The sequence below is a fragment of the Myotis lucifugus genome, unplaced genomic scaffold, assembly GCF_000147115.1.
Source record: "Myotis lucifugus unplaced genomic scaffold, Myoluc2.0 scaffold_31, whole genome shotgun sequence".
In the NCBI taxonomy this organism is placed as follows: domain Eukaryota; kingdom Metazoa; phylum Chordata; class Mammalia; order Chiroptera; family Vespertilionidae; genus Myotis; species Myotis lucifugus.
The window spans coordinates 8526753-8553491 of NW_005871079.1; the positions used below are offsets into that span (position 1 = coordinate 8526753).

General features: G+C 45.0%; 1 protein-coding gene across 8 annotated transcripts in view; it reads right to left on the reverse strand.

Annotated features, from left to right (window-relative positions):
* The window catches only part of TLE1 (transducin like enhancer of split 1), an 86505-nt gene that overhangs the window by 5010 nt on the left and 54756 nt on the right, over positions 1–26739 (reverse strand). For all 8 annotated transcript variants that reach the window (XR_002828743.1, XM_014454137.2, XM_023752410.1 and 5 more), the window contains 8 exons: positions 23860–23976; positions 21234–21287; positions 20590–20742; positions 19046–19190; positions 17965–18155; positions 16608–16684; positions 3573–3822; positions 1798–2045 (listed from right to left, as the gene is read on the reverse strand). Coding sequence is in view for 7 of the 8 variants with exons in the window: in XM_014454137.2 (XP_014309623.1) it covers positions 1798–2045; positions 3573–3822; positions 16608–16684; positions 17965–18155; positions 19046–19190; positions 20590–20742; positions 21234–21287; positions 23860–23976 (1235 nt within the window). In the remaining variant the exon portion in view is untranslated. The remainder of the gene's footprint in view (positions 1–1797; positions 2046–3572; positions 3823–16607; positions 16685–17964; positions 18156–19045; positions 19191–20589; positions 20743–21233; positions 21288–23859; positions 23977–26739) is intronic.

A 26739-nucleotide genomic window follows, 5' to 3' on the forward strand; every position in this document is an offset into this window, starting at 1 on the left:
GGGCTGGCACAGAGCAGGGGTTCAGAACACAGACATGAGAACAGAATGCCCGGACCCAACCACAGCTCCATCATGCCGGACTGTGTGACCCCGGGCAGGTAAACTTAACCTCTCTGTACCTTGAGCTTCTCTTCTATAAAATCAGAGTAACAGGAGTGCTGACATTATGAGGATTAAATGGGTTAATAGTTGAAAGTACTGAGAACTGGTATTTTGAAAGTGCTATTTCCTAAGTTAAAAAACAAACACACACACACACACACACACACAGAAAAAAACAATGAACACTTGCTAGGTTAAAAGTTTGAAGCAGTTGTCAGCTCTAGCTCCATTAATTTGCTCATTCTGCCCAGTGAGTGGTAAGAGAGAAATAACCACCACACTGTCACGTGCACAGAGGGACAGAGCCTGGTTCGGAGACTCTCACTGGAACGAGAGGGAGCTGCTCTGATGACCTCTAGGGTCTGTCCAACCCTTCCTCCAGCACACAGGCCCAAAGCATTGGGAGGAGGCCTGCTAAGCAATTCATGAGCCTAAAATCACACCATAAACAAGTGTTTCAGAGTGAAGATGAACTGTGAAATGAAAGGGCGAAAGATGCTAGTTTTGCCTGGATGTTTTAGCGCTTACATTTTCAAAGATTTTTCCGTAAGATCTCTAGTGTGAGCACTGACTTAGGTGGAGGGAGGGAGCTGCCGGAGCCAAGAAGACACAAAGGTGGTGAGTGCAGCTCTTGCTACAGTTAGAAGCACAGGTTCCAGGAAGTCAGGCTCATTCCTGGTGAGCGACCCTGGACAGGGCTTAGTTAGCTAGTTATCAAGAAACACGGATATGCCCTAGCTGGTTTGTCTCAATGGACAGAGTGTCGGCTTGCGGACTGAAGGGTCCCAGGTTTGATTCCGAGGGCACATGCCCAGGTTGTGGGCTCAATCCTCAGTGTGGGGTGTGCAGGAGGCAGCCAATCAATGATTCTCTCTCATCACTGATGTTTCTTTCTCTTTCTCCCTCTCCCTTTCTCTCTGAAATCAAAATAAATAAATAAATAAATAGATGATAGATAGAAACAAACACAGATATTTGAAAAACAATGTGTGTGATATTCGTGCAATCTCCTCTTCAAATGTTCTTTTTGTTTGTTTTGTTATCCTTTATTAGTTGGCTCCTGTTTGCACAAACAAGGTTCTAGCCAAAGTCAAAACTGTCTGCCCTAGCTGGTTTGGCTCAGTGGGTAGAGCGTCAGCCTGAAGACTGAAGGGTCCCGAGCTCGAGTCTAGTCAAAGGCATGTACCTCGGTTGCAGGTGTGCAGGAGGCAACCAATCAATGTGTCTCTCTCATGTCGATGCTTCTCTCTCTCCATCTCTCCCCCTCCCTTCCACTCTCTAAAAATCCATGGGAAAATATCCTCGGGTGAGGATTAACAATAACAACAAAAAAAGCCCAAACCATCTACCACTGAGGACCCTTCCTACCGCCATGGAATCCATAATGTGCTGCCATGTGGCGAAAGCCGGGAATACTTCTTAAACAAGCCTGGCACCTATATGTGCCTGAAGAATGAAAATGGGAACATTAGGAAGTTAAATATAAAGTCTAGGGGACACTCGAGCACAGCATCAAGATGGTGAGTCCCCCAAGGGAAGCCACACAACTCCGTCTTTGCACTCCCAATACCCGGCTCCCGGCCTGGCACACAGTAAGATCTGAATGTGTGGGCTGAGTGCCTGGGGCAGCTGGAGAAGCAGGGGAGACAGGAGGCCTTCTGACCGCCCCACTAATAGAAAACCACCTGTGCTCACCTCACCAGCGTCTGGTTGTGCAGGTCCCACACGGCGATGTTGCCGTCGCTACAGCAGGAGAAGCAGACCTTGGAGTCGGGGCTGATGGCCAGGGCGTAGCAGGCAGGGGCCGAGGACGTCAGCTCCGCCTTGATGCGAGGGGTCGGGGCGGCCAGGTCCCAGATGGACAGAGTGCTGGCCTCCCCTCCCACTATCAGAGTGCAGCCATCGGGGAGCAATTTGCAGGAACGGATGTAGTTATCTCTGTTCTGTGAAATAAATACAATTCAATCGCTGCATGTACTACACACTAAGCCATAACAATGCCACGTTCTCTAACTGCTATCTTGGTTTTTGACCTGAAAAGTGGTATTTCACGGACACTAACAAGCAAGAATTCTGTCGTAAATATTGGGATCCGATTGCAGCTGCCTCCCTCGAAAGAGTAAACAATGAACTCAAAGGATTGCAAGCTCAGACAGGACTGCCCCTCACGTCCAGTTCTCACTGAGCAGACAGAACTGAAGTTATCAGTAGATGTGAGGTAGATACACACAGACTTCTCTAGGAAGAAAGCTCTTCTCAAAGCTAGCTTATAAATATTTGATCTCATCATTCTCTGTTATTTACTAGTATTTGGGGACTGTAGACCCCTTGCCTATGCTTTGGTGTCCATTACTCTTACCTGTACCTAGGCCTGCACAGTGTCCTCATTAGCCAGGTGCCTCCTTGTCTAGGATTTTAACAGAGCTGCTTTCCTGTAACCTGGCTGCTGTCATTATTTATGCCTCTCAATCCAAAGACAAAAGAAATTAATAAAAGAGGGCATCTTTCCATCAAAATCAACACATCTTAAAAAGGGAAGTGGGACTTAAAAATGACAGCCCTACCCCCAAAAGAAATAACTGCTATCCTTCAACCCAAATAGACATAGCTGAGTTATTTTTGCTATGTTTTCACCATGGTCTCTCACTCGAAGATTGGAAATCCTGCCACCCTTCTTTTTGGAAGCACTGTCCGGAGTCCAGGAAGGCAGTGAGTGAAGGGCACCACCTGTACAGCCACGTGCAGGCAGACTCCACCCGGGGGCAGGGTGGCCTTTTGCCTGCCTCAGGCCAATCATATGTGACCTGTAGATCTTGGGGTTACAGCTGAGCGACCGGAGCATGCCCAGCGCATCCTAAGATCCTGGAAAATGCACAGTGGTATTCTCGGATGCTGAGAGGTGGACGGGGCACCTGGGAAAGCCTTCTCACCACTCCTGCTTTGCTGACAGCTGCCCTGATTTCTCACAGTGTGATCCATTAACCCTTTCCTGAAGTTAAGGTAATAAAACCCAGCCAGCTCCCCAGGCCTCCCTGAAAACACAGACCCTGTTCAGACTGGTTGTAATGCCACGTTATCAAATGTTTACTATTCAATATTTATCCAAAGGCTGCAGGGAAATTAAAAGTTGAGTAGGTTGCAGGGCTCGGAGTCCTGGGCTAGCTGAGCTTTCATTCATTAAATGGGAAACCCCCTTTTGAATACACATTCGAACAAGGACAGCTTCTGTAAACGACTCTAAAATATTTTTCTAAAAGAAATCCATCATGGGATTTAACCACCGAAAGAGCAGCAAATGAAAACTTCACATCTACGGGAGAGGGGTGGCAAGGAGCTAAATCGCTAACACAGGAAACAAAATGGGCTTCCATTTCCTCCTAATGGGAATTAAAACCCAGGCCTGGACAGCTATTTCCTTACTGAGTCTCCGGGGAGAAATTACCCTTGTGCACCGGGTTCTGCTCACTCACCAGACAGTCAAGCTGAGAGACAGGGCTCTTATTGCCGGGGTGGCTGATGTCCCAGACCTTGACGCAGCCCTTCCCACCCGTGTACACGTGTCTCGTGGGGTTGCTGATGGTCACTGCGCACACCACCTCCCCGTGGTTCAGGGTGTTGATCTGGCGAGCGTGTCGGGGGATGCCGGGTCCGATGAGGGCGTCGGGGGGGAAAGGGACAGGCTGCATCTGCCCGTCTGCCGTCACATGGAAGGAGTAGGCACTTTGGGACAGGGGATGATTGAAGAAGAGAGAAGGGCAGGAGTGGAAAACAGAAAAAAACATCTATCATAAAGCAGTTATTCACAACCTCCACACACTTCTGTGAGAAAGACAAAGAAAAGGAAAGATTTGCTTGTTACAATTTCCTTTTATAATCAATGTAAGTTGAAGCATTTACTGATGAAACAAATTTAAAAGAGTAACAGAACTCTAAGGTGTACCAAAAGACACATATATTGAACTGTATTTAAATTTTTAAATTGTGTGTATCCATTCCATAAAGCATTTCTTCAAATCCAATAATAAAACACTAAATGTGCCTCCAAATGAACAGAACATGCCTCCTTCATGCCTCCTATACAGTACTTTATAACTGTATTATCCTAGCTAATAAAGAGGGAATATGCTAATTGACCCTCACACCATTGCAAAGATGGCAGCGCCCACAGCCAATAAGGATGAAATATGCTAATTTACTGCCCCGCCCTCAAAGATGGCGGAGCCCACAGCCAATAAGGAGGGAATATTCTAATTGACTGCCACGCCCTCAAAGATGGCGGTGCCCACAGCCACAAGATGGCGGTGCCCAGTCCCCTCAGCCTCACCAGGGTGGCGGGCACGTGGCAAGGCCGCTCCGCGTGCCTGCCTCTGGAGACCCCCAGACCCCCAGACGCAGGCAAGCCTCGGATGGCAGCTGCCCAGCCACCTAGGGCCTCCCGAGGCTCAGATAACCAGGGCCGGCCGAGGCTTGCGCTACCAGCAGTGGCAGCAGCAGAGGTGTGACGGGGGCGTCGCCTTCCCCTGATCGCCGGGTTGCCTCCCGCCCCTGAGGACTCCCGGACTGTGAGAGGGGGCAGGTCGGGCTGAGGGACCCCCCCTCCAGTGCATGAATTTTCATGCACAGGGCCTCTAGTTTCTTTATATAATTTTAAATTATTATTTTTGATGCTATTGCAAGCGCTTATGAACTCATAATAATTATAAACAGTAAACAGTGCCTCTCGACACAAACAAATACAGCTTTCTAAAGGTACCAATTTAAGACTTTAATTTAAACTCTGTTTTGCATAACCAAGAGAAAAGAAAAGAAATTCTCTTGGGTCAATGGCTTTGTGACAGAAATTTCACGTTTCTCCTGCAACAATCTCCCTGTACACCTTGGCCATGAACTCCAGCAAAGCTCCCAGCTAAAAGACTACTCTTCCCAGCTTCCTTATTGCCAGCCGAGTTCCTGTTCTGACCACAGAGATGTAGGCAGAAGTTACTGGCTGGTACTTAGAGGAAGTTCTTAATCTAAAACAAAGGGGACCCGGTGGGGGCAGGAGCGCTATTTGTACTTTCCTCTCAATTTTGCTGTGAACCTAAAACTGCCCTAAGAAATAAATTTATTAATTAAAGAAACCAAAGAAAGAAAAAGAATTATAAAAGGGGAGGTGTGCCTGCCCTCTTCTCTTCCTCCTTCCTGCTGCCAGCAAGATAAGCAAAATGACTGGAGCCTCAGCAGCCTTTTGGGCCAAAAGGTGACTCTGAAGATGGAAATCAATTGCTGAGGGAAGCAGAACAGAAAGAGCAGAGGCCTTGGTGACACTCTGGGAGAGAGAAATAAACTTCTCTGCTATTTAAGGTTTTGTTTTCTTCTCCTATTAAATACAAACAAACTAATCTTAGTGCACACTTCTGTTTCCACACCAAAATCTCAACGCGTATTTTCTCCCTCATGTAAAAACTCCCAGCACTAGTATATAACAGATGTTACAAAAGATACACAAAGATAATAAGATACTTTAGAGAATGAAACTACTTATATGTTCACCCCACATCCAAACTGATGGAATTAGGCACATGGCACTAAAGACTATGCTTACTTTCTTTCGTCAGAAGCATCCCTAGGTGATCTAGAAGGTCCACATTAAACCTTTTCTATGTGTCCCTATACATCTATACTTATAATAGAGTAATATGCAAATTGGTTGGGACGCTGTTACGGTACAACTGATCAACGGGAGGGTGGGGCAGCGAGCTACGTGCAGCGGAGAGCTATGAGCGGCGGTGGGTGGGGCAGCCAGCTGAGGCAAGCGGCAGTGAGCTACTTACACACGGATTCGTGCGCAGGGCCACTAGTAAACAATAAATGAAGTATATAAAGTTTCCTCCTTCCCATAACCCTCTGGGGTAAATCTGGACACTCTCTGGAACTTGTCATTGTCACCTTGCAGTCTCTTTACAGATCTAAAGACCATGAGTATTAATACAGAATTTAAGTTTTCATTTTGATGCCAACTCAAAATTTGTAAAATAACTTAACAAGCACAAAATTGAAAACTGATACAAGATATCAGGTCTCTACTGGCCTGCACGTAAAACCCACATACATGCTTAGCTTGAAAATAAAATACATGCTATTATTTTCCCTCTATAAAAGCAAAATATCAAACACATGACTTTCAGAAGAATTCACCCTTGCCCCCAATCAAAGGATACAATCTTACATATCTGTTCTCTCCTGACAAATTGGTTACCATAACTAATATTAAATGGCTATGTGGCCCAAATCCTTAACGTTACTCTTCATCTGAATAACTGAGCACACAAAATGGGAACCACACAGACTGCCCTGGGCAATAAATACACACATAAAACAACTACAGCTCAAAGCCCTATGTCACCAAATGACTAAACCTCATATTTTTTAATCCAACAGTATTCTTTGCTGCCCTTAGTAATGTAACAAGTCCACATGATAGTTCAATACATGCACATTATAGTTAATCGAACCTATGCCATTTATTATATTTGAAATCAAATAGCATTTCATTGCCCTGGGGAGAAAACTAATACAAAATAATATTGAATGTAAACTGTGAGTTAAAAAAAATACAATCGAATTGAATGTATTTAGGGAGAACAGTGGTTGGCACAGGGAGAGAACTTGCCCCTCAAAGCTTTCTGTGCTGTGATGACAACGGCAGGTGTGAAGGTCAGTTTCTCTGCCATAAATCACTTCCACATAGTCCAAGTTTCCATCAGGAGCCTCTCAGCAATTCTGGGTTTTTAGGGGAAGAAAATTTTTTCTTGCGTCCACTAGAACCCTGCTTATTACAGAGTTAAAGGTTCCAGATCAAAACAGATGCACCATGTCCAGGCAAAGAGCTGTCCTGTCGTCTCTGGAAGAGGCCACCTCTGCCCCAGGCATCCTCTGCTTTATGCTGTGCAGGAGGTCTGCGATCATGCTGAGCAATTTAAAACTGATTCACATGGCAGTGAACTGCTGCCAGAAGCTGCGAACACTTGTCCGTCCCAGGGGGCCTTGGAGGAAGCAGGCACTGGCCGCTGTGCTGGGAGCCTAATCAAATGAACAAACCAGAACAACGATGCAGAGTGTGGAGGGTCCCAGAGAGGGGTGGACTGGAAGCAGTGACTAGGGGAGCAAGCGAGATGGTTTGGAATTCGCTTTTCATCCACAGGAAGAACAGGACCGTCTCCGAGAAAAGGCCGCGCTGATGGTGCACCATGAGGATGTTCAAGAGATGCAGGAGGAAACTTACGTTTCTGACTGAGGAGCTGGGAAAGGTCAGACCAACCAGGAAGGGGAATTTACAAACAGAATATTTATGAATATATCTCAAGACTGAATTCAGAAAGAGTATGGTGTGACTGCCTTTACATTCAATCATAGACAAAATTCAAAATCTGAGTGGTGGTCACCCTGGGTGACCCAAAGGGACACAGGAGGGTTCTAGAGAGCTTTTGGTGAAGTCACTGAGCTGTATACAGGCGATTCACACACTTTCCTATTTCAATAATTACAATCTTAGATTCATTTGTTTATTCAAAAAGTTGGGTGGGGGGGCGGCTCCTGACCAATGAACATGTTAGACTAGGCCCACAGCCAAGTCGAGAGCCCAGGCTTTGGTTTAAATGAACCTGAGTCATGAAGCCCCGGCTCACTGGCCTCGCTAACAGTGGCCTTCCTACTGGCCTAACCACCTGCGGCCTGTCACATGTCTGTTTGTTGATCCACAAGGTAGAAATAATAATACAACACAAAGGTTGAAGGGGCTGTGGTAAGGACTAAGAGATGACAGCTGCAAAACTGCAGGGCACAACACAGTGCCTGACACCTGCAGGGGCCTTCGGGCAATGGCAGCATCAGTATTAAACACCCATGACTTTGGAAGAAGAAGAGGATATGCTAAAACAAGGGCTCTTATCTGGACCATTGGACAAGCGAGGGTCAGGATATGCAGAAAGTGAGGACGGTGCAGGTGGGAGTCAGGAAAGCACAGGGCAACGGACAGGCACAAAATCAGGAAATTCAAAGGCACAGGAGGGTGGGGAGACGGCACAGAGAAGAGGACAGTTGGATAGGATTGTGGCAACCTGTGGGGCAGAAAGAACGGTCCCTAGAGCCCTCATTAGGGCGAAACGGCTAGGGCCACCCACCTTATTCAAGAAAGCGACGGAGTCTCACCCCAGCCAGCTTTCTGAACCAAGCACCTGCAGGTCAGGATCCTAATGTGAAAGCTGGTTGTAGAACTGAAAAGAATAAAGCCCACTGGACATCACGGACTTAATCCCGAATGAAATCACACATGGTCAGAGCACGAGACTCTTCATTTATTGGGCGCACAGCAGAGAGGGAGGAACTCGAGAGTCCCCATAGGGATGCCTCGTAGCAGCTGTGGAAAACTGGAAACAAGACTGCGTTCGGGGAAGCAGGTTGTTTTTTCCTGGCAGGCTGGCTCCTGTTAATAAAACTATGCTGTGCTCTGTGACCAAAGGAAAACAGGTATTTACAGAGTTATTGGTTCCCTATAAATAGATAGCAACAGCAGCAGCAGAGGCCAGTAAACAGTAATGAAGAACCACGGACCCCAGAGATAAAGGCTGTGGCCAAGACCCCCTCGGGCTGTGGACTTGGCACGCTTGACGTAGGATTTCTTGCGTATTTTCAGGTATCAAAAATCTGATGATGTCAAAAACCTTTGCTCGCTCGTCAAGCTCTTTGGAACCCAGTCCTTCACAACTGAGCCTCTTTCACAGGACCATCCTTTATCCTAAACTCCCAACCACGTGGAGCAGGCCAGTCCCCTAAAAATCGTGGGCTGGGCTGTTCCTCTCCGTGTTGCACACAGGCTGTTCCCTGCTGCCTAAACCAGCACTGCCTCCTTCAGACGTGCACTCATGTCCTCCCTCCCTCGCCTGGCACACCACCCCAGGCGGGATGATTCTTTCCCAGGGTCCGGCTCATCTTGTATCCTCCTCTCAATCTCGACTACGGCACGTCTCACACTCTGGACTATTTGCTGCACGTGTTCACATCTGTCTTTCTCATTCCAGCGTTCTTTGGGGACAGATGGATGACTTCACCAGCTAGCACACAGCTGGCACTCAGTGAATGAACCCCAATGCTCCGAGCTGTTTACTACTACCTATCACTTATAAATGAAGGCGTGAAAAGTTGCTCTGGCAAAGGAAGTCAGCTACTATGAGAATGTGGAGAGTCCTCTGACCTCCTGGGTTATACCAGCCAACTTTTCCCAAGGAATTTCTAGTAGTTGCACCAAATATTGATAAAAGATGGTATCAACTTTCCCAAGGGGGGGAGGAAAGCAGTCCCTCATTAGCTGATATGAACAGAAAGGCAACAAAAGCAACTATAATAAAGGAGTGAAATCCAAGCCAGCAGAACCCAGTGGGTGCAAGAACCTTGCAAAGCAAGCTGAGGCAGGCACAGCCACAGGTCACAGGCAGCATGCTCGATCCTGTGGCTGGTGGCTGAAAAGAATACAGTAACTAGTGAGGAGACAGGTTAAAGTCTCAATTTAGCCACTACTAAGATGTGCGGATCTTATCTAGCTCATTTGGGCATCATTTCCCTACTTTTACAATGAGCCGTGGCAAGGCTGACCCTGTACACCTGACTGCTGAGGTATGGAGTAAATGAAGTGATGTGGGACAGTACTTCCAGAAAAGTTATGAAGTACACCGCAGATTCGACCTTGGTTCCCATGTCCCAGGAGGCAGCGTGCTATCCCTTCGTATTTAGAGAGGAGGGGAGTAGTACAGGAGAGGGCAACTGCCCCCCTACGCCCTGACTAGTAAGTGGGAGAACCAAGATCCCGGTCCAGGACAGGCTGGTTACAAACGTGGAGCTCGAACCTTTACTGTAGCTTCCATATCAGTATTACTGCTGACATTTTCACCTCAATAGGGAGAATGTGGGCCCAGCAGGAAGGAGACACCCACCCTGCACTGCAAGAGACATCAGACATGTCAACATATCCGTGCACTTCTTTACAGAGCCCTGGGCACAGGAGGCTTGGAGGGCTGGAGTGTCTGGGCTCATTCTAAGATGGGAATAGTGTAATTATGATTCTGGAGTGTACTCTTAGCTTCAAGAACCAGGAGAGTGAAGGTGGTGGCTGGGGGTGGGAGGGTATGACATGGGGTCATAAGAAAATCAGTCATATTCCTCTAAGATTTCAGCGAACGAAAACAGGTCCTCAGGACTTTAATTCATCTATGATGGTAAAAATTTTTCTCTTTGCCAATATGACACTTAACATTTCTTAGGGTCTGTACATCCAACCCAAAACACCTATAAAATCCTTTACTGCTTTCCCAGGACTTTTCCAGTTTGGCATCCCGACAGAATAGAGGGCTTTATTAACAAATTACTACAAGTTGAGGACTTCAAAGCATTAAGATAGAAAAATTTTTGTTTCCTTATGTAGTCGACTATATTGCTATTCCTGTTATTAAAAAGGCAAATGCAGAAAAAGCAAATGGATATGAAAAAGTAAATTACCAGAAAGAGAAAACAAGAAGAGATGGCCTGATCAATAAACTGGGAGGATCTCAGGCCAAAGTTGACACTTATGATTCTGTGTCCTAGGCCCTTCTTCCTCCATCAATTAAATATTTTCAAATTTGTTGATGTGCTGAGGCAGCAATGAGGCTCCAATGCAGGAAAAAGATACAAACCAAGAGAATTCATGGACAACAAGTAAGACAAAAATAAATTTAAAATACAGCCATTTCAAAGCTCAATTTAAAAATTCTAGCCACGAATCCAACCACTATAGGCAAACAGCACGATCTACACAAGAACTATACAAACTACTTATATATGATAAGCAGAAAGTAATTTCTGAAGAAGGGAAGAGATAGAGAAATAAAGGGAGGGTTAATTGTCTAGCAGGTACCTCACATCAAAAGAAAGGGCCTCATATGTCAATATAATCTCAAGAAATTAGCTACACATTCCCAGATCATCAAAGGGTAGAAAAACAGAAGTTAAACTAAACCCACATGGTGATAATAAGGCACAAAACAGGTATGTTACTTTTCGTATTTAATAGACAAAAACACCCAAATGTCATAACAGGTAATTTTCAAATCCACTAAATAAACCGGCTGTGGAATCTAGACATCAGAGGAACCAGAAGTAAATTCAGTAATGGAAAAGGGGGTGGGAGGACAGGGCCACTGAAGTGTCCTTTGGCCAGAAGCCAGGGTGGCCTCTCTTCACAACATGTTTCCTAAGAGGCCATTTTACCCCAAATGTAGTTAACGTTTTCTTTTCCCTTTAGGCTCTGACTCCTAAAAGGTACTTTAACGATTTATTTAAATAGTAAACAAGTGGGTGGAAGATTTCCCAATTACATGTCTAGCGTTAAAACACAGGGTGAAGGAACCTGGAACTAAGATGGAATCTTAAGCCAAACTATTATTAGTGACTTCTAGGTGCTACGAGGGAGGTAGGTGGAGCACAGCCCCCAGTATTTATGGAGGACAGCAATGCTCCAGGGCTAGAAAAAACGTCTCCACAACAAAGAGATGTCAACCTGACTGAATTTCCAAACCTCTTTCGCCAGTGATCTACACAGAGCTTCGGGAATACACTGCCTACAACTAAAAATGAGTTCCAGTTAAGCTAACTAAACAATGCCAAATAAATCTCACCTGAAGGATTTGGAAACTGTCAGGGTTACCACTTATAAGTCAGCACCACTGCCCTGCCAGTCTGGTTCAGTGGTTGAGCGTCGACCCATGAACCAGATGATCAGGGTTTGATTCCCAGTCAGGGCACATGACTGGGTTGTGGGCTGGATCCCCAGTGGGGGGTGTGCAGGAGGCAGCCGATCAATGATTCTCTCATCATTGATGTTTCTGTGTCTCTCCCCCTCTCCCTTCCTTCTCTGAAATCAAGAAAAATATATTTTAAAATAAAAAATAAATATATTAAAATAAAAACCAACACCCCTAAACTCTAAAATGCAAAATGTGAACCTCCTTCTGGAAGGCTGAATCTCAGGGTCTCCCACAGTCCTGGGCTCATCTCCCACCAGTCAATGCAGCAAACAGTTTACTGGGATGCTCCAGGGACAAGGGGACTTCAGAAGCTTCCATTCTCGTGGGGAAGCAGCAGATACAAATGACATGTGGACATCAGTTTACTCCAGGCCAAAGGTGAAAAGGCGGCACGAGATGTTACAAGGTGCCACTGGAGAGAGATCATATATGGGAAGTCATCAGCAAGGCTTTGTGAAGAAGGCAGCAACTAGAGTGGTCTTTGAACAGAAAATACTTCCATAGGAAGAGGAGAAGACTGATGAGAAGGTAAGCTGCTCAGGATAGAAGGAGGAAACTTCAGGGAAAAACTGGATATCCCATCTGGCCTGAGCACAAGATGCAAACAGACATGAGGCTAGAGTGATGTTACCGAGGGCCCTTGAATGCCGCATGGGGAGCTTATATGCAACTTCTGAAGACCTCCAAGCAAGAAATGGATCAGAGATCAGATAAGTACTTTAGAAAGGGGAAAACTCATCTAGGATCCTTTTGACAAAAATGAGTATAAAATAAGAATTTTAACAAATAAAAGATTGAGTAAAATGAGAGTTAAATAAGGAAGAATCAAAGGCTAAGTTTGGGCCCAGATATATCAGAATGGGGAATATGCCTTTAGCAAAGATATAGAAGTTAAAAGAGACCAGTGTGGGAGAAGGAAAATAACCATGTTAATTGCAAAACCCTATGGAGATCTTAGATGACTTTAGCACCAAAAACAAGTACAGGATAGTGGCGACATGAGTCATCTTGCGCTCCTCCAATTTGATAAAAAGAATGTAAAGCCACGGGACCTTTTGCATATGCTGGTTCCTCCAGCTAGAGGTTATGCCCTGCCCTAGGAGGTTAATGCAGCTCAGAAAACACTTCTGAGAATCCTTCTTTGACCCTCCCCGCGGATGGGATCAGCCCGTCACATGCTTTCACAGAAGAGTTCCTCTGTCATAGCTCTTATCTCAATTATAATTAGGCATTTATTTTTTTCAATGATTTGATTAATGTTGTCTCTCCATCAGTAGGCTGTGAGCTCCCAATAGGGTCCCCTATGCCCATGCAGTAAGTCTCGATGAAATCTGTGGAAGAGAGGACAGGAGGGGGGTAACTGTTTAGATCTCAGTGAGCAGATGGTGCAGGAACCTGAATCACATCCTACAAGATAGGGCTGATGCAGGGACACGTTCAGCCAGAAGAGACGCCTCGTGGCAGATGGTGGTCTCCAAACATATCTGAAGAGCTGTCGTGAGGATGATGGATGAGCGGCACACTATGTGGTCTCAGGGGGAAGGAGAGAACCAGGATTGATGGGTAAAAGTTCCAGGGAGACAGATCTCAGCTCAAGGGCTGGAAAAGTTTTCACACAGCTGGAGAAAACGGATTGTGCCAAGCAGCAGCAAGTCCCCTTCACTAGATACGCTTGGTCAGAGGTGCACAGCCACTTGATGAGGCTACTGCAGGAGGCGAGCCACAGATGAGCATTCACACTAGAGGCATCTCAAGGTCCCTGCTGCCCCCACTGGACTCTCCTGGAGACAGGCATCCATTTGCTCCCTGTGCTGGGAGCTTATCTCACTCTGTCCCCAACAGCCCACCCTCTCTGTCCCTTTTCCTGGGGGCTATTCCTTCTGCACATGCATCAGCCTTCAGTGTGTCCACCTCACCCCAGGAAGCCCTGCCCTTCCTAACTGGTCATTCTTTAAATGTTTGCCTATAATCCACTGCTGTCATCACAGCACTTATCACTGACCGCACACATAGCTAAAGCATTCGTTGTTCCTTCAATGTCTCCACTACATCAATAGGCCCCCAGGCGGGGAAAGCAAACATTCTCTTGCCTGAAGCATGCCCACCGTCCAGCACAAAGCCTGCCATGCAGTTCCTGCTCAAACATCCATGAATAACCATCCAAATATTTCCACTGGTATTTCTCAGAGAGACCCTTGCAAAGCTTTTTCCACCTTGTTCACCCAACTCTGGACTTACTGGTTTGTCTCCCTTTCTCTTAAGTGTCTCAGGCCAGTGCTGGTCTAAGTGTGGTGTGCAGACCTTTGCTATTGTCTACTCACTGAGAAATGTTTATACAACAAAGTCAGTTCATGACTCTTATACTAAAACACTGGGGTCCTTTGTGTCGTCCCCCATTCGTCAGTGTTGTGTGTAACAAGAGTGTCAATGTGCCAAACTAGGAAAAGACTGGTCTGTGATCATAGCCGGTAAAGAAACACTGTCTCGAGCAGCATCACTTTACTAACCGGAAAGAAGTCACTAATTCATGGGTTGATATGGGAATAAGGCTGTACAGCCCAGATCCTGTTGACAATGGGAGTTCATTTTGCTCTCTGATATTAACTCCATCTTGCTCACATGATATGCACACATCAAACTTGAAAGATAATCCTAAAAAACAGATTTTAATTGTTTTAGACAGCAAGGACCACTCTGATCCAAAGACCAACACCAGTGGCCATTTGACCCAGGGGAGAAAAGCACCCTCCTATGTGAGAGTCACAGCTTTGTCCCTGTGCCACTGTCCTTGTCTCTGGGAGCCTCACAGCCTGTTTACACTGCTGTAAGCACAAACCCAAAGTGCTCACAAGCCACGCACAGGAATATTTTGGCTCTAATAAGCATGACACCAGTATTGTTGTTCACTGAAGGTTTAATCTTTGTGTCTAATCACGTTATTGACATACACAATACTGTATACAAACACACACAACACTGTATACAAACACACACAACACTGTATACAAACACACATGCACAAATACTGGGAACTAGGTGTCCATTAACCATCCCCTGCACACCAGCCTTGGAGACCAGCAGTGTAGTTCATACCTCTGCCCACCTTCCCCTCAACTTCCTCACATATCGCATTCAAGGTGGGGTCTTGGCAGCGGGGCACATCTCCTACCAATAACTCTTGAAACTGGCTTTCCTTAATGGTTGGTTGAACTTAGCTTTATGTGCCCATTATTTTCCCAAAGATCCACCAATGACTATGAATTACTGCCTTTTATCACTTGTTTTCCCTTTATCTACTCACCAGACAATAGGACACCCAACAGCTACCCGGCCAGCAAAGCATGTATAAGAAAAGCCCATCCTGGACGCAGGGCCACACACCCAAGAAAACACACCACATAGTAGCTGATGGGTATGTAATCGGAAGGATCTACCAGCTAAGGAAGCATCTGCAACACTGTTCCACTCCCCAAGCCCACTCTTCCCTGGGCCTAAGATGCCACCTTAAATTCTTAGCACCTCTACTAGTTCCTAGTGTAGAGAAAGCCTAATCTCATCATTAATCAAATAACTATGAAACAGATGTTATAATGCATGAAAAGTGAACAACAGGAATCTGCTTTCCTAAAAGCAGGTGATGGGAATAAAGAATTCCATTTTCTCTCATGCTCCTGGTTTAGGTGAAACAAGGCTCCAATAAAAATCACACAAGGATGACCAAGTTGTTGAATGGGCCACTCAAAATAATGCAATAATAATGTTTGCTTTCCACTTTATGTGTCCCTTGCAAACACACAAAAGTAGAATGTAACAAAAATAAACTGAAGGCCTATGACATGTACCTCTATTTAGAAAAATCAACAAAACGGGAACAGGCTTTTCTGCCATCTTCTATCCCAGAGAAAGGCAGAGTACTTGCTAGGAAGTAAGACATATTTCAATTTTGCTTTTAAAAAAAAAAATTGAGAACTTTAGGAATTCTTGGAAATCACATTTCTAATTACTAACTATGGAAAGCAAGTGATTTCATGTGACGCTGGAGGAATAACCACCAGGGTTTTTCAAATTCTGAATGCTTTTCTGCCCTTTAACCTGTCTTGCTTCCCCACACAGGCACTCTGCTCTTATAATTCTGAACCTCTCAGAGTATGGCACTTAGCAAAACTTTACTTGGGGGTCAACCTCGGATGTTGGCATCCGACAGAACATACCCTTTTCAAACTCTTGTTTCTACCAAAATAGGAAGCAGGTAGCACTGAGCTGGGTAGAGACAACATGTTTCAAATTTCAGAGATTTCAAGAGTTCATGACAGGTTACTGCCCACCACACAGTCCTGTTGGAAGTCCCCCGCAGCTACCCTCTAACCACATGGCAAAGTAGAGCAGCTTTCTGCCGAAAGGTCAAGGGAGGAGGGCCACCCACCCCTGGTCCTTGCAGTGCTCCTCACCCTGTCTCCAGCAGTTCTCTCCAGAAATAACGTAATGCATGAGCTCACCCACCGGGAGAAGACAGGGGCATGACACCTACAGGGTGCCTATTTATAGGAAGTGTTAACACTCCTCAGGAAAAGGCACTAGAAATCTCCTTGGAAACACCCAGGCCTGTGCTCCCTTTGGAATTCTGATCTGATAATACCCATGACTAAGTAACCGCCTTGAAAATAAAACTGAGAAGTTGGAGGTACTTACGGTTTCCCCCCAGGGATTCCTGCCAGGTTGGGAGGGATCGTAGGTACTCGCATGTGAGGGGGAGGATCAAACCCAACCTGGAAACAAAAGAAGGCATCGCAGACTCAGTTTCTACAGGGCAGGCATTGGTGAGCATCTCTACAGATGTCTCACAGGAAACTCAGGTCCCCAAAGCAGCTTAAACAGGAACAGTGGCACAGGTTAGCAATTCCCAGAGGAAATACATCGTAAGAGAAGCAATACAACCAACTCTAAATACTACAAGACACACTTCCTTCTGGGGAGGGGGAATGGAGAGGGATCTCTTGTGCACTGAGCCAGCCTCCCATGGCCAATACGGGTCTGCCTGGTCCTGGCAGGTACACAGCGCAGCATGTTGTCTCAGTCAGCATTTCTCAACCTTGACACTATGGACGTTTTGGGCCAGTTCTTTGTTGGGGGCTGTCCAGGAGAAGGCAGGGTATTTAGCAGCATCACTGGACTCTACCCTCAGTTGTGATAATCAGAGTATCTCCAGACATTACTGAATGTCCTTGGGAGGCAAAATCGCCCCCGGTTTCATACCACTGGTCTAAGTTAATCCTTAAGGATTCATACATGATTTTGAGCACCTTAATCGCAGTACTTAGTCCCTCAGCTGCCCACTTGGCTTTAAACTATCCTGTCCTCCACTGCACTGCCCTTCCTGCAAGGGAAACATAAGGGAAGAACCAACAAATGAGAAATGCACATGACATACTGCAAACAACCAAGAGGAAATATTTTCAGACTTCTATTTGCTATGGGTTATAAACTTTGCCCTTGTCCTGATGCAGTCAAGGGCTCCCATTCAATTTTTCCTTTCTGAAGTTTTGTATCTCCCTGGTCAAAAATAAGGCCAGAGGGACAGCGCCCCATGGTTTCCGTCCCTGTTTGTGTTTATGCCTGTTGCATTGAGGTCACTCCTTACACCAAAGCCATTCTATTGGGTTTAAAGAATAATATAGGCATGGAAAGAGAAAGTTACAGCTTCTCAAATATTTTTTCCTAAGAATTAAAGAGGGAAAAAAAATACTCAAGAAAACGAATGAAAAGGCTTCTGTGAGCTACTTGAGTTATTTCATCGCCTTCCAAAAAAAAAAAAATCTACTTTGGTGGGAGAAAACCAGATGTCCCCTGAACCGCTAAAGGAGCTCCTAAACACTGCCTTTTTCATCCACAAAGAGAGTAAAGCAAAAAACGTCTGGCCGTCACTGAATGGAGCGGCATGTGGATGAAGGCGAACAAGGCGAAGGCAGGCACGGCGAGGACACTGGGTCTTTGTTTCTGCTTTGTGGGAGCTGCCACCTGGGCCCGCCATGCTCCCAAGGTCACCTACCATGGGGGAGCGCCCGTAGGCCACCACAGCAGCAGCAGCAGCCGCTGCGCTCATCTGCGGGGACATGTTGTGGAGGCTGGCGTAGGCGGCACCGGGGCTGGTCAGCTCGCCGTTCATGCCCGCGTGGGGCACCATTCCAAATGGGGCGGGGTATGGGCCGGGCACTGCCAAGGGCGTCCTCAGGCCAGCCGCTGCAAGGAAGCACAAGGCACACGTGACTCAACTGGCGGCTCAGGGAGAGTTTTTAGTGTTATTCATTAGGGGGAAGGAAAAGAAGGAGGACTGTGGGATGGTGAATCAACTCCAGTTTGTACACAGGATCCCTTCTTCCCCAAAGCTGAATTCATTTGGAAAGAACAGACCCCAGGGGAAGCACTGCCCACACATTTCCTCCTGAGCAGCACTGGGAAACCAGGGGGAATTAGCAGCATCCCTGCACCCAATTCACACAAGGCAAACTGAGGTAAATGAAAACCTGGTCCTGGATTTACGTAAACCAAAGCACGGATTTAGAAGAAATATTCTGGAGCCTCTTTTCCTTTGAGCCTTGGGCGGTTACTCTTTTCCTTTCCCAGTGAGGAAGATCAAGTTGAAGGTTATGAGTTTATTCAATCATAGGCTGGAGTCTCATTGAAATTCTCCAGATTTCTACTGAGAGAGAGATCCCGGATTCCTGATGGACCTGCAGAAAACCGGCCCATTGGAGTAAGCAAGGAGTACACTTGGGCCGGCCAGACAGGCCATTTTGGTCAATATTAGCGAACTCAAGACACACAGTAATAGTTTGGGAAGGAGCTTACAATCGGAATAATTATCAGAAACTTGACTGAAGTCCATGGGATTTGGATTATTTGGAAATAAAAGTCAAATGTAAACAGCTAGAAATAGGACAGGGTGAAGCTGCTGAAACCCAAGGATGAACATCTGCTTCTTATCAGGGCTTTTCAAAGATAGGAAGGAGGGAGGCAGGCAGTAACTACATTTTATGTTCCTGGGGAAACTGCGTCACAATAGGAACAGATGACAAATCAAGCTGGGGAAGGACAAACAAAACAAAGCACAAGAAGAGGCGATGCCCTACCCGCCTGGTTAACGAGGGGGTCCATGGCTGGAGGCTTGCCGAGGCCGGAACGGAGGCCTGGAGTGGCACTGGTGCCTGGTGTGGGCATGTCACTCCGAGGCGTCGGTGTGCTGGATTTCAGAACAGGCGTGCTGGCTTTTTCATGCTGGTATCATTAAACAAATTAAATGAGTATTATTTTTAATCCAAGCCCTATTACACAATTTATCACAACAGCAGCTGGAACACTGGGCACCTTCTAGCTACTCCCTCAGCCAATTTTCATAAATCCACACAATGTTGACAGCATTAACTTGTGATCGAGAAATGTTGACCTTTCCTCTTCCTGCCAGAATTAAAACCCTAGCGAGAGAGACAGAACATGATTACACTTCTTCCTCCGCAGGTTTTTATTTTACAAAGTAGTTTTCCATCAGGCTTGTGGACTTTGGATCGAGGCCAAGTCAGAAGGATGACCATCCAGAAGAAAGCTCCTGGTCACTCAGAAAAAAATGCCGGGTCACCAAGAATGCCAGAGGGAAGACCACTCTTCTAATCCTGCCTTTCATGGCAGTGGGAATGAGACTAATGGTGAGACACAGCGGGGCCGGTGATTTTATGAGACGCAAACCAGCATCCCAGAGGCAAAAGCCCTAGACTAGTCCCATTGTTGTGTTTGAGAGATATGCCTAAAATGAAGAGATGGTGCTCTGGAGTTAAGCATCACTGCCTGCTTGCCTATATAACCCATGCGGACCATTAGCGCAGGAGTCAAGGCAGTTACAGGGTGACAGAGTTATCTTCTTTAGCCTCTTAACCTTTCATGTCCTTTAAATCCATCTCAGAAGCTCTGTGGTGCAATAGCAAAGAACATGTGCTAGAGAGAGAGACCCCCATCTCTGTCTGGCTTTGGATCTGATGGGCTTTATAAACTGGCAAGTGCCTCAGGCTTCTCTCCCCATCAGAGAAATGGCATGAGAAATGACACTGTGTAAGGATTTACTATAGTCGGTTATGGCTCAGCTAGGGTGAGTTAAGAGATGACACACTCCATAGCGTTTGCTGTCGACTGAAAGCACAAACGGGCTCTGCTGCAGGCCCCCCCCCCCCGCCTGCCGCCGGGTTCCAGGCTTCCCCCAGTGCCGCCTGGTGTGCACCACCAAACTGACCAGCAGCCCAATCACAACATGCCCCGACCGCATGGTTCCGTCTGAAACCAGGTGAAAATGTACAGCTGAAGAAAATGAGGACTTCTCAGGACTTAGGAGGTCTGAACTATGTGCCAACTGGGAAGTTTCAGAGAGCCTGTGCTAGGAGCATATCCCCCAAGTAAGAAGGCAAGGAACAGAGAATTGTATCTCCCTCTAATCATGGCCCAAAAGAGACAACTGAGAGGGAAAGAGCAACACTGTATGGGAACAAAGAACAGAAGAGTGTCACTTTTAAACACTTAAAAATACAATTCTCAATCAGTAAGAACCCCGCATTTCAAGTACTTTAGGGTCCCCCGGTTCACAAAGAAAACTTAACTGCTAACGAGGCAAGTGAAAGTTCTTATTACTTACCAAGCTCATTTCTTTGGATTTCAAAGAAGTAGAACTTCCTGAAGAGGCGGTGGATGCTGGGCTGCTGGAAGCATCTTTCTTTAGCAGGCGGTTTTTGTCGATCCCATTTTCTCGGGGTGAGTGGGCGGGGCTTGCTCTCGGAGAAGAAGGGTCCTTAACAAGCATAAGCAAAGAGTCCATGATTTTGCTTACAATGGACAGATCTTTCCCTACATACTCTTATTTCCACACTAATCCTCTAAAGTAAAGGAAATGCTGAAAGTCTAGATTTAGGGGACTCGAGGGTATGCGCACTAACACTGTTCTCCTTAAAAGGATGGTATTTGCAAATATACCCGATTAGAAACCATAAAGGAAAAAAAAATCTGGGAACAACCATCTCCTTCCTCATGTTCAAATACTTTGCCCAGAGGGCACAGGAAGAAAATGAGCACCAGGGACCCAACTTAGGAATCCAGAATGACTAGGGAAACATTTATTTTAAAGGAAACAGAAGTTCAGGTCCGGTACAGCATGACTGCTCCATCCATGAACAACCATTAAGTTCTCAATGGATAAAGGTGAAAGAAACCAAAGCACTGTGGCTCCACTTCTTTTTCTCACAAGTCACTCTGAACGTAAAGTTTGATAAAGAGTGTAGTTACCTCATTAGACACATCTACAACTAAATTGTCATCGCTTTTGTCACCATCACTGTCCTGGAAAAAAAAAATTTAAATTCCATTTATTAAAGGTTTGAAGCCCAGTTAAATTTCTATAGTTCTTGATATCAGGCAGACTAAAAAAAAACAACACCTGGGGTAAGCCTATGGGCTCCCTTAGAGATTGCCAGCCTTAGGAATGAATCCGCCTTCTCCCCTTCTTATCTGACCCGAGGCTACACAAGCCCCAGGCGGGATTTCTGTTGCAACAGCATATCAGATATATAATCACAGCCTGCATATGAGGTGTGGCACATAGTTGTTTTCAACCCAAATTGCCCTTATAATCTGAAATCGAATTATATCAGGTCTTTTCTTGTTCAATTTCAAATTATGAACACAATTTCATGTCACTGCTTTTATGTGCATCACCTTGAAGACAGCCAACAAATCTAACGCTCACAAATAATTGCTTATAAAGACAAACTTAAACCATGTTCCCATGGGGTGACTCATTACTATAAAAAATATAAAGCAAACAAAAAGTAAAAACAATAAAGCTAGTTATTGGCTGGAATAACATACTAATCTTAAGAATATGAACATGAAACCACCTCATATTAAGAATAACCCTCTTTAGCAACCAGCATAAAATATTTTTGGAGAGATAGAAGGAAGACAGGGTGGTAATAGTGGCGGGCACCAGCATCCTGCAGTAGGGCTTTCATCGTCTCTTCATAAAGCCATAGTTTGATAATCAGAGGAAGCTCCAAGGTTGCACTGAGTTTGAAAAGGCTTCAGAAAAGCTGTCCAATTTAAAGATATGATCACTCAGGCTAAAAAAGGCAGTTTACTTTCCTAGCCAAAAGGCCTGACGTCCTTTGGTGCAAAATAATACAATGAGCATACAGAAAAAGTAGGCTATCACAACAGGTCCTAATTCCCAAAGAGAAGTAGGCCTGTAGTTTATGACCTAAACAGTCCTTTTCCTGATGTCATTGTCAACTGAGAATAAACAAATAATGTTTGAGAAATATTAGTACAGTGCAAATAGTACCCACATTGGCCTTCTGTGGGACACAAGTCCAGGCTGGAAAGTTACCCTCAGCTTTAAAATCAGGTCTTAAATGTTTTTTCTAACTGTACCTAGAGCATTACGTGTGGGAGACCTAATTTACTTTCTTCAGTAATGTGTTACTTTAGACACTGTTATAAAAGCACCATGAAATTCACCAATAACAACATAAAATTACCACCAATGAGGAAGCCGAGGCAATTCAAAATAGTCCACTGAAAAATATTTTCATGTAATAAAAGGAAAATTAATACTAAAGAAAACTTGCATTTGCTTAGTAAAGCCCACAGAAAAGCTTAAATATTTCCAGGTGTACAGAACCCAAAGCTAGAGTGGCGATAAAATAGAAGCTAAAAGTGTTTCCCTTTTAGAAAAAAATTTTTTTTTATAGAAATAGTTAATGTAACTGAACTGACAAAAAGTAGCCAACAATTAACTTATTATAACGGATCTTTGAAGTGAGTCCTTAAGTATTCTGTAATTTAAATCTTAGCTTTGTTGACCCTTCTGCCAATATAAACCTTCACAGTACAGTATTCCTGTGATGGGTCCTGAGGCCTTTGTCCCAGATTCTTTAATATCGCTTCAATACACCCTCAATCACCTATACAATTAGCCATACACTCATGTTACAAAACAGACATGCAGAACTATGGATTGTAGCTCACTCATTATTAAATAACTTAACATACACGAGTAGAACAACTTGAAATTGTATTGGCAAATTTTCAAATTTCTGCATATCATGGACCTTCTCACTAGCTTATTAATAGTTGATGCTATATATAAAAATACCTGCACAGGGCACTGGCTCTGGGCAAAAGATAAGGGGCAAACAATGTGCTGAAAGGCTTGGGCTGGAAAGGACCAAAAACCTGGGTTCTTTGTATAATATTATTATTATAGTGCAAAGTGTAGACCAATTCAAAGGACCTCTGACAAAATATCCACCCTAACACCTCGGTTTGGGAATCCTAGCACAGTTGTTAAGAGATGGATTCTGGAGTCAGACCACCTCCAGGCTCAGCCACTAGCTCTGACCTTGGGCAAACCACTTGCAAGGTATGTACTTTAGTTTCTTTATAAAACAGAGGTGATCAGAATAGCATTCAAAAAGGTGTTTTGTGGCACCACAGATCTTACCCTGATCACTTTAGCAGCTGAGGCCCAGGACAAAATGAAAATGCAAGTCCTTGTTCAAAAATTGAGAATGTGAAGATGGCTGAGAGCAGAGCATTAGAACCAAGGGTGAGGCAGGGTCCTTTCACAAGCAGGGCCCTATGCAACTGCACGCCCATGAGGCCAGCCCTGCATTCTTGTGTCTCCGCTTAAGAGAAACTAAAGCAGAAAGCCTAAAATTTAATACTAAGCCTGGCAGAAGGATAATTTACAGTTCTAGAGGGAAATAATATCCTGGTGTAAGACTCTATCCTCTTTATGGTATTATTTTAAGGGCTGTGGATTATCACTAAGATCTTAGAGTACTTTTGTATACTCACTTGGAAAATAAGCAAGTAAACAACAAATATTATTTCAAGTCCTTTATTTACTTACATAGTGGCTGGAATCCTTATCATCCACCTTTCTTTTTTTGATGTCGTTGGAAAATTCAGGCCCATTCCTGCGTTTATCAGTGCCTCGTAGACTGTCTGGGACCAAGAGGGAATTACTCTGCAAGATAAAAAAAAATTAATCGAAGATTTCTTCCCAGGTCTCTTTGTACACATGAAAACCCAACCTGAACGTGATAGCTGTTTTAGAAAGGTGATACCAACATCGCCTTTCATTCCATTTAATTCATCTCATCTGAAGACTGAATGGCAAACATTTATACAACTTTAAGTACTTAAAAGGGAGACCCTGACTATGCAATCAAACCATTTTTCGGGCCCTACTCACTTAAAATGTTCTGTTAACTGTGAGAGAAATGGGAACTTGCTGTCTATATGGGGATGTGTTTTTAGTCTTTCCCTCTGCAACTTCCTGGTCAAGAACATGAATGGCCTATGAGTAAATCCTGAGGTTATTCTATTAGACTTATTCTGTGACTGCAAGTCAGAGTGTGTCACTCCTAAAAAACGCCAGGAGAATAGGTGGGATTATCAGCACAGTTTACTAAGACAAATCAACACTTCCTGCAGCAACAATGAAGAAACTCCTTTAAGTTTTTTTAATTTATTGTTGAAAATAAGATTTGATGCTCGTGGCGAAAAGCACTGAAATTTAAGACCCAAAGAGGGAATTTCAGCCAGTGAATCTTCAAGGGCCAGGCCAGTTCCCACACATAAAAGCAGGAACAAGGACTAATCTTTTCCACAAACCACACAGGATACTTTCATTTGCATGTGCTGAGTACGAACTGTTGACCCAAAGAAAAGAGGCATTTGAGATATTTGGGGGTCACGTGACATGATCTGACAGCTGGTCAATTCCCATCTCCTCTGGGCTAATGCATCAGAACATGTTACAATGAGTTATTTTAAGGGCGGGATTAGCATATGCAAGGGGGCAATTTGTTCAGTGATGTGTTACAGCCTCGAACAATGCTGAGCGAGCTGTGCAAAAACCTCCTTTCACAAAGGAAGATAACCCCAATTTCTGAAAGATGCTGGCGAACTAAGAGGAGGGTGTTCAGGGCCAACAGACAATTATGTTACCTTCCTCTGCCACAATTTAGAAGAGAAGGGTCTGCTGAAAACCTTTGCGTTAGATCATCTCTAATGCCACTGCATGTACCAGGAGCAAACCATTTACATATATTTTTAACCACCCTGGGTACCTAACTAGCCTGCAGTAATCAGCCAGGTGGCTGGCTCTCAAAGCTCCCAGGTGACAACTGTGGACCCCACCATAGGGGCCTCCACAGCTTAACCACATGCAGGAAAAAAGAAAAACTAGGAACCAGAAGGCAGCCTGATGCCTCTCTGCTTACTTCGGGGGCTGACTCCGACCTCCGTTGAGCTGAGCTTTTCATTCATGACTGTTCACGCTACACAAAAGCCAGGAGGCTTACAGAAAAACAGGGGAGGGACCACTGCAATTCAATATAAAGAAGCTCAGACTACTGTCTTTAGCACACGGTGGAGGACTGAAAGGTGAGCTGGCTGGGTCCTTGAACTACCTTGGTAAATGTCTGCTAAAAATTAACCCCTCCAACCCAGAGCCACTCAAAATGCCTGACAAGATGCAGAGCCTAACTAAAAGTGCAAAGTGCAAACATGCACTCAGAAAAGCTGAGCCTCAGAGGCAAGTAGTAGCAGCTTGCACTGAAGTATAAAAAGTATCCAAATAGAGCTGTGTTCTAGAATTATACATCAGCCCAAAGTCTCCTCACCAGACTCTGAGCAGATACAATGGAAGGGCAGGGCTGAACTACTTAACTTCTGCCCACATGCCCAGAACCCTAGAGTTGGTGCCCACTGGCAATTTTAAAGTCATCAATGTCACCTCTGTAGCCTTTCTGCTGAATCTAGCACTGGGCATCCAAACCATTCAGTCATTCAGAGACAGCTCTGAATGATCTTATTTTTTTTTAATGATGTTAAGTGGTACTGTGAACACAAAAGTAAACAACACTTGTTAGGAACAAGAGAATTTTTGTTAGAAACAATAGCACTCCTACAGCATGTCAAGTGTTGAGGCCTTCCGACTAAGTGTTAGAAGTTACTACTGGAATTCCCCGCTTGAGCAGCTTGAATGAGGCCTATAATCTGAATGCGGTTTTGAAAAAGCTCTGAGAAGTTCTTCTAAATTTGGACAGGGCTAGTAATTAGCACCCCTGCTTATCTGAAAATTGGCCCCATTCAAATGGCAGACTTGGACTAGTTATGAAACAAAACATCTCATCATACCTTTGATGCTGTAAAACTGATTCGAAACAGGTGGTGAAGAGTGTGGGCTGGAAAGGCCGAGAGCCACTGCGAGGAGCCAGTGGGTTCCTGGCTCCCGCTGCAGGCCCACCAAAAACGGACCACCTCCTTTTACCCTTGTCCCCAGGAACCCAGTTTTCTGTGTGTAATTGCCCCTGACAACCTCCTGGCTCTGACGCTGCCTCCATTGTTGTTCTTGATTTAGGCAAATAGTTCCTGTCTAATGAACTTCACGTCAGCAACAATAACTTCTTGGTTAACTACTGCCTAGGAGACCCCAAGCTTTGTGGTTCCTTCATTTGCTCCCCAGGAGCCCAACAAAAAGACTTCACAGGTATTTCCGGATGTCTCATGAGACCATGAGTCTTGCTGTGTTTTCCCACCATGCACCATCCAATGGCTCAGAGGTGGAACACAGCTATTTTGATGGTCATTATGAGCAGTTTTATACATATTTTAAGAATGAAGAGATTATACCTGGGCACTAACTTAATATCCTTTGGATCCTTCAAAATTTAGGGTTCTGTCTTGATCTGTTAGAGTTTGACTAGGATAAGTCAGAATC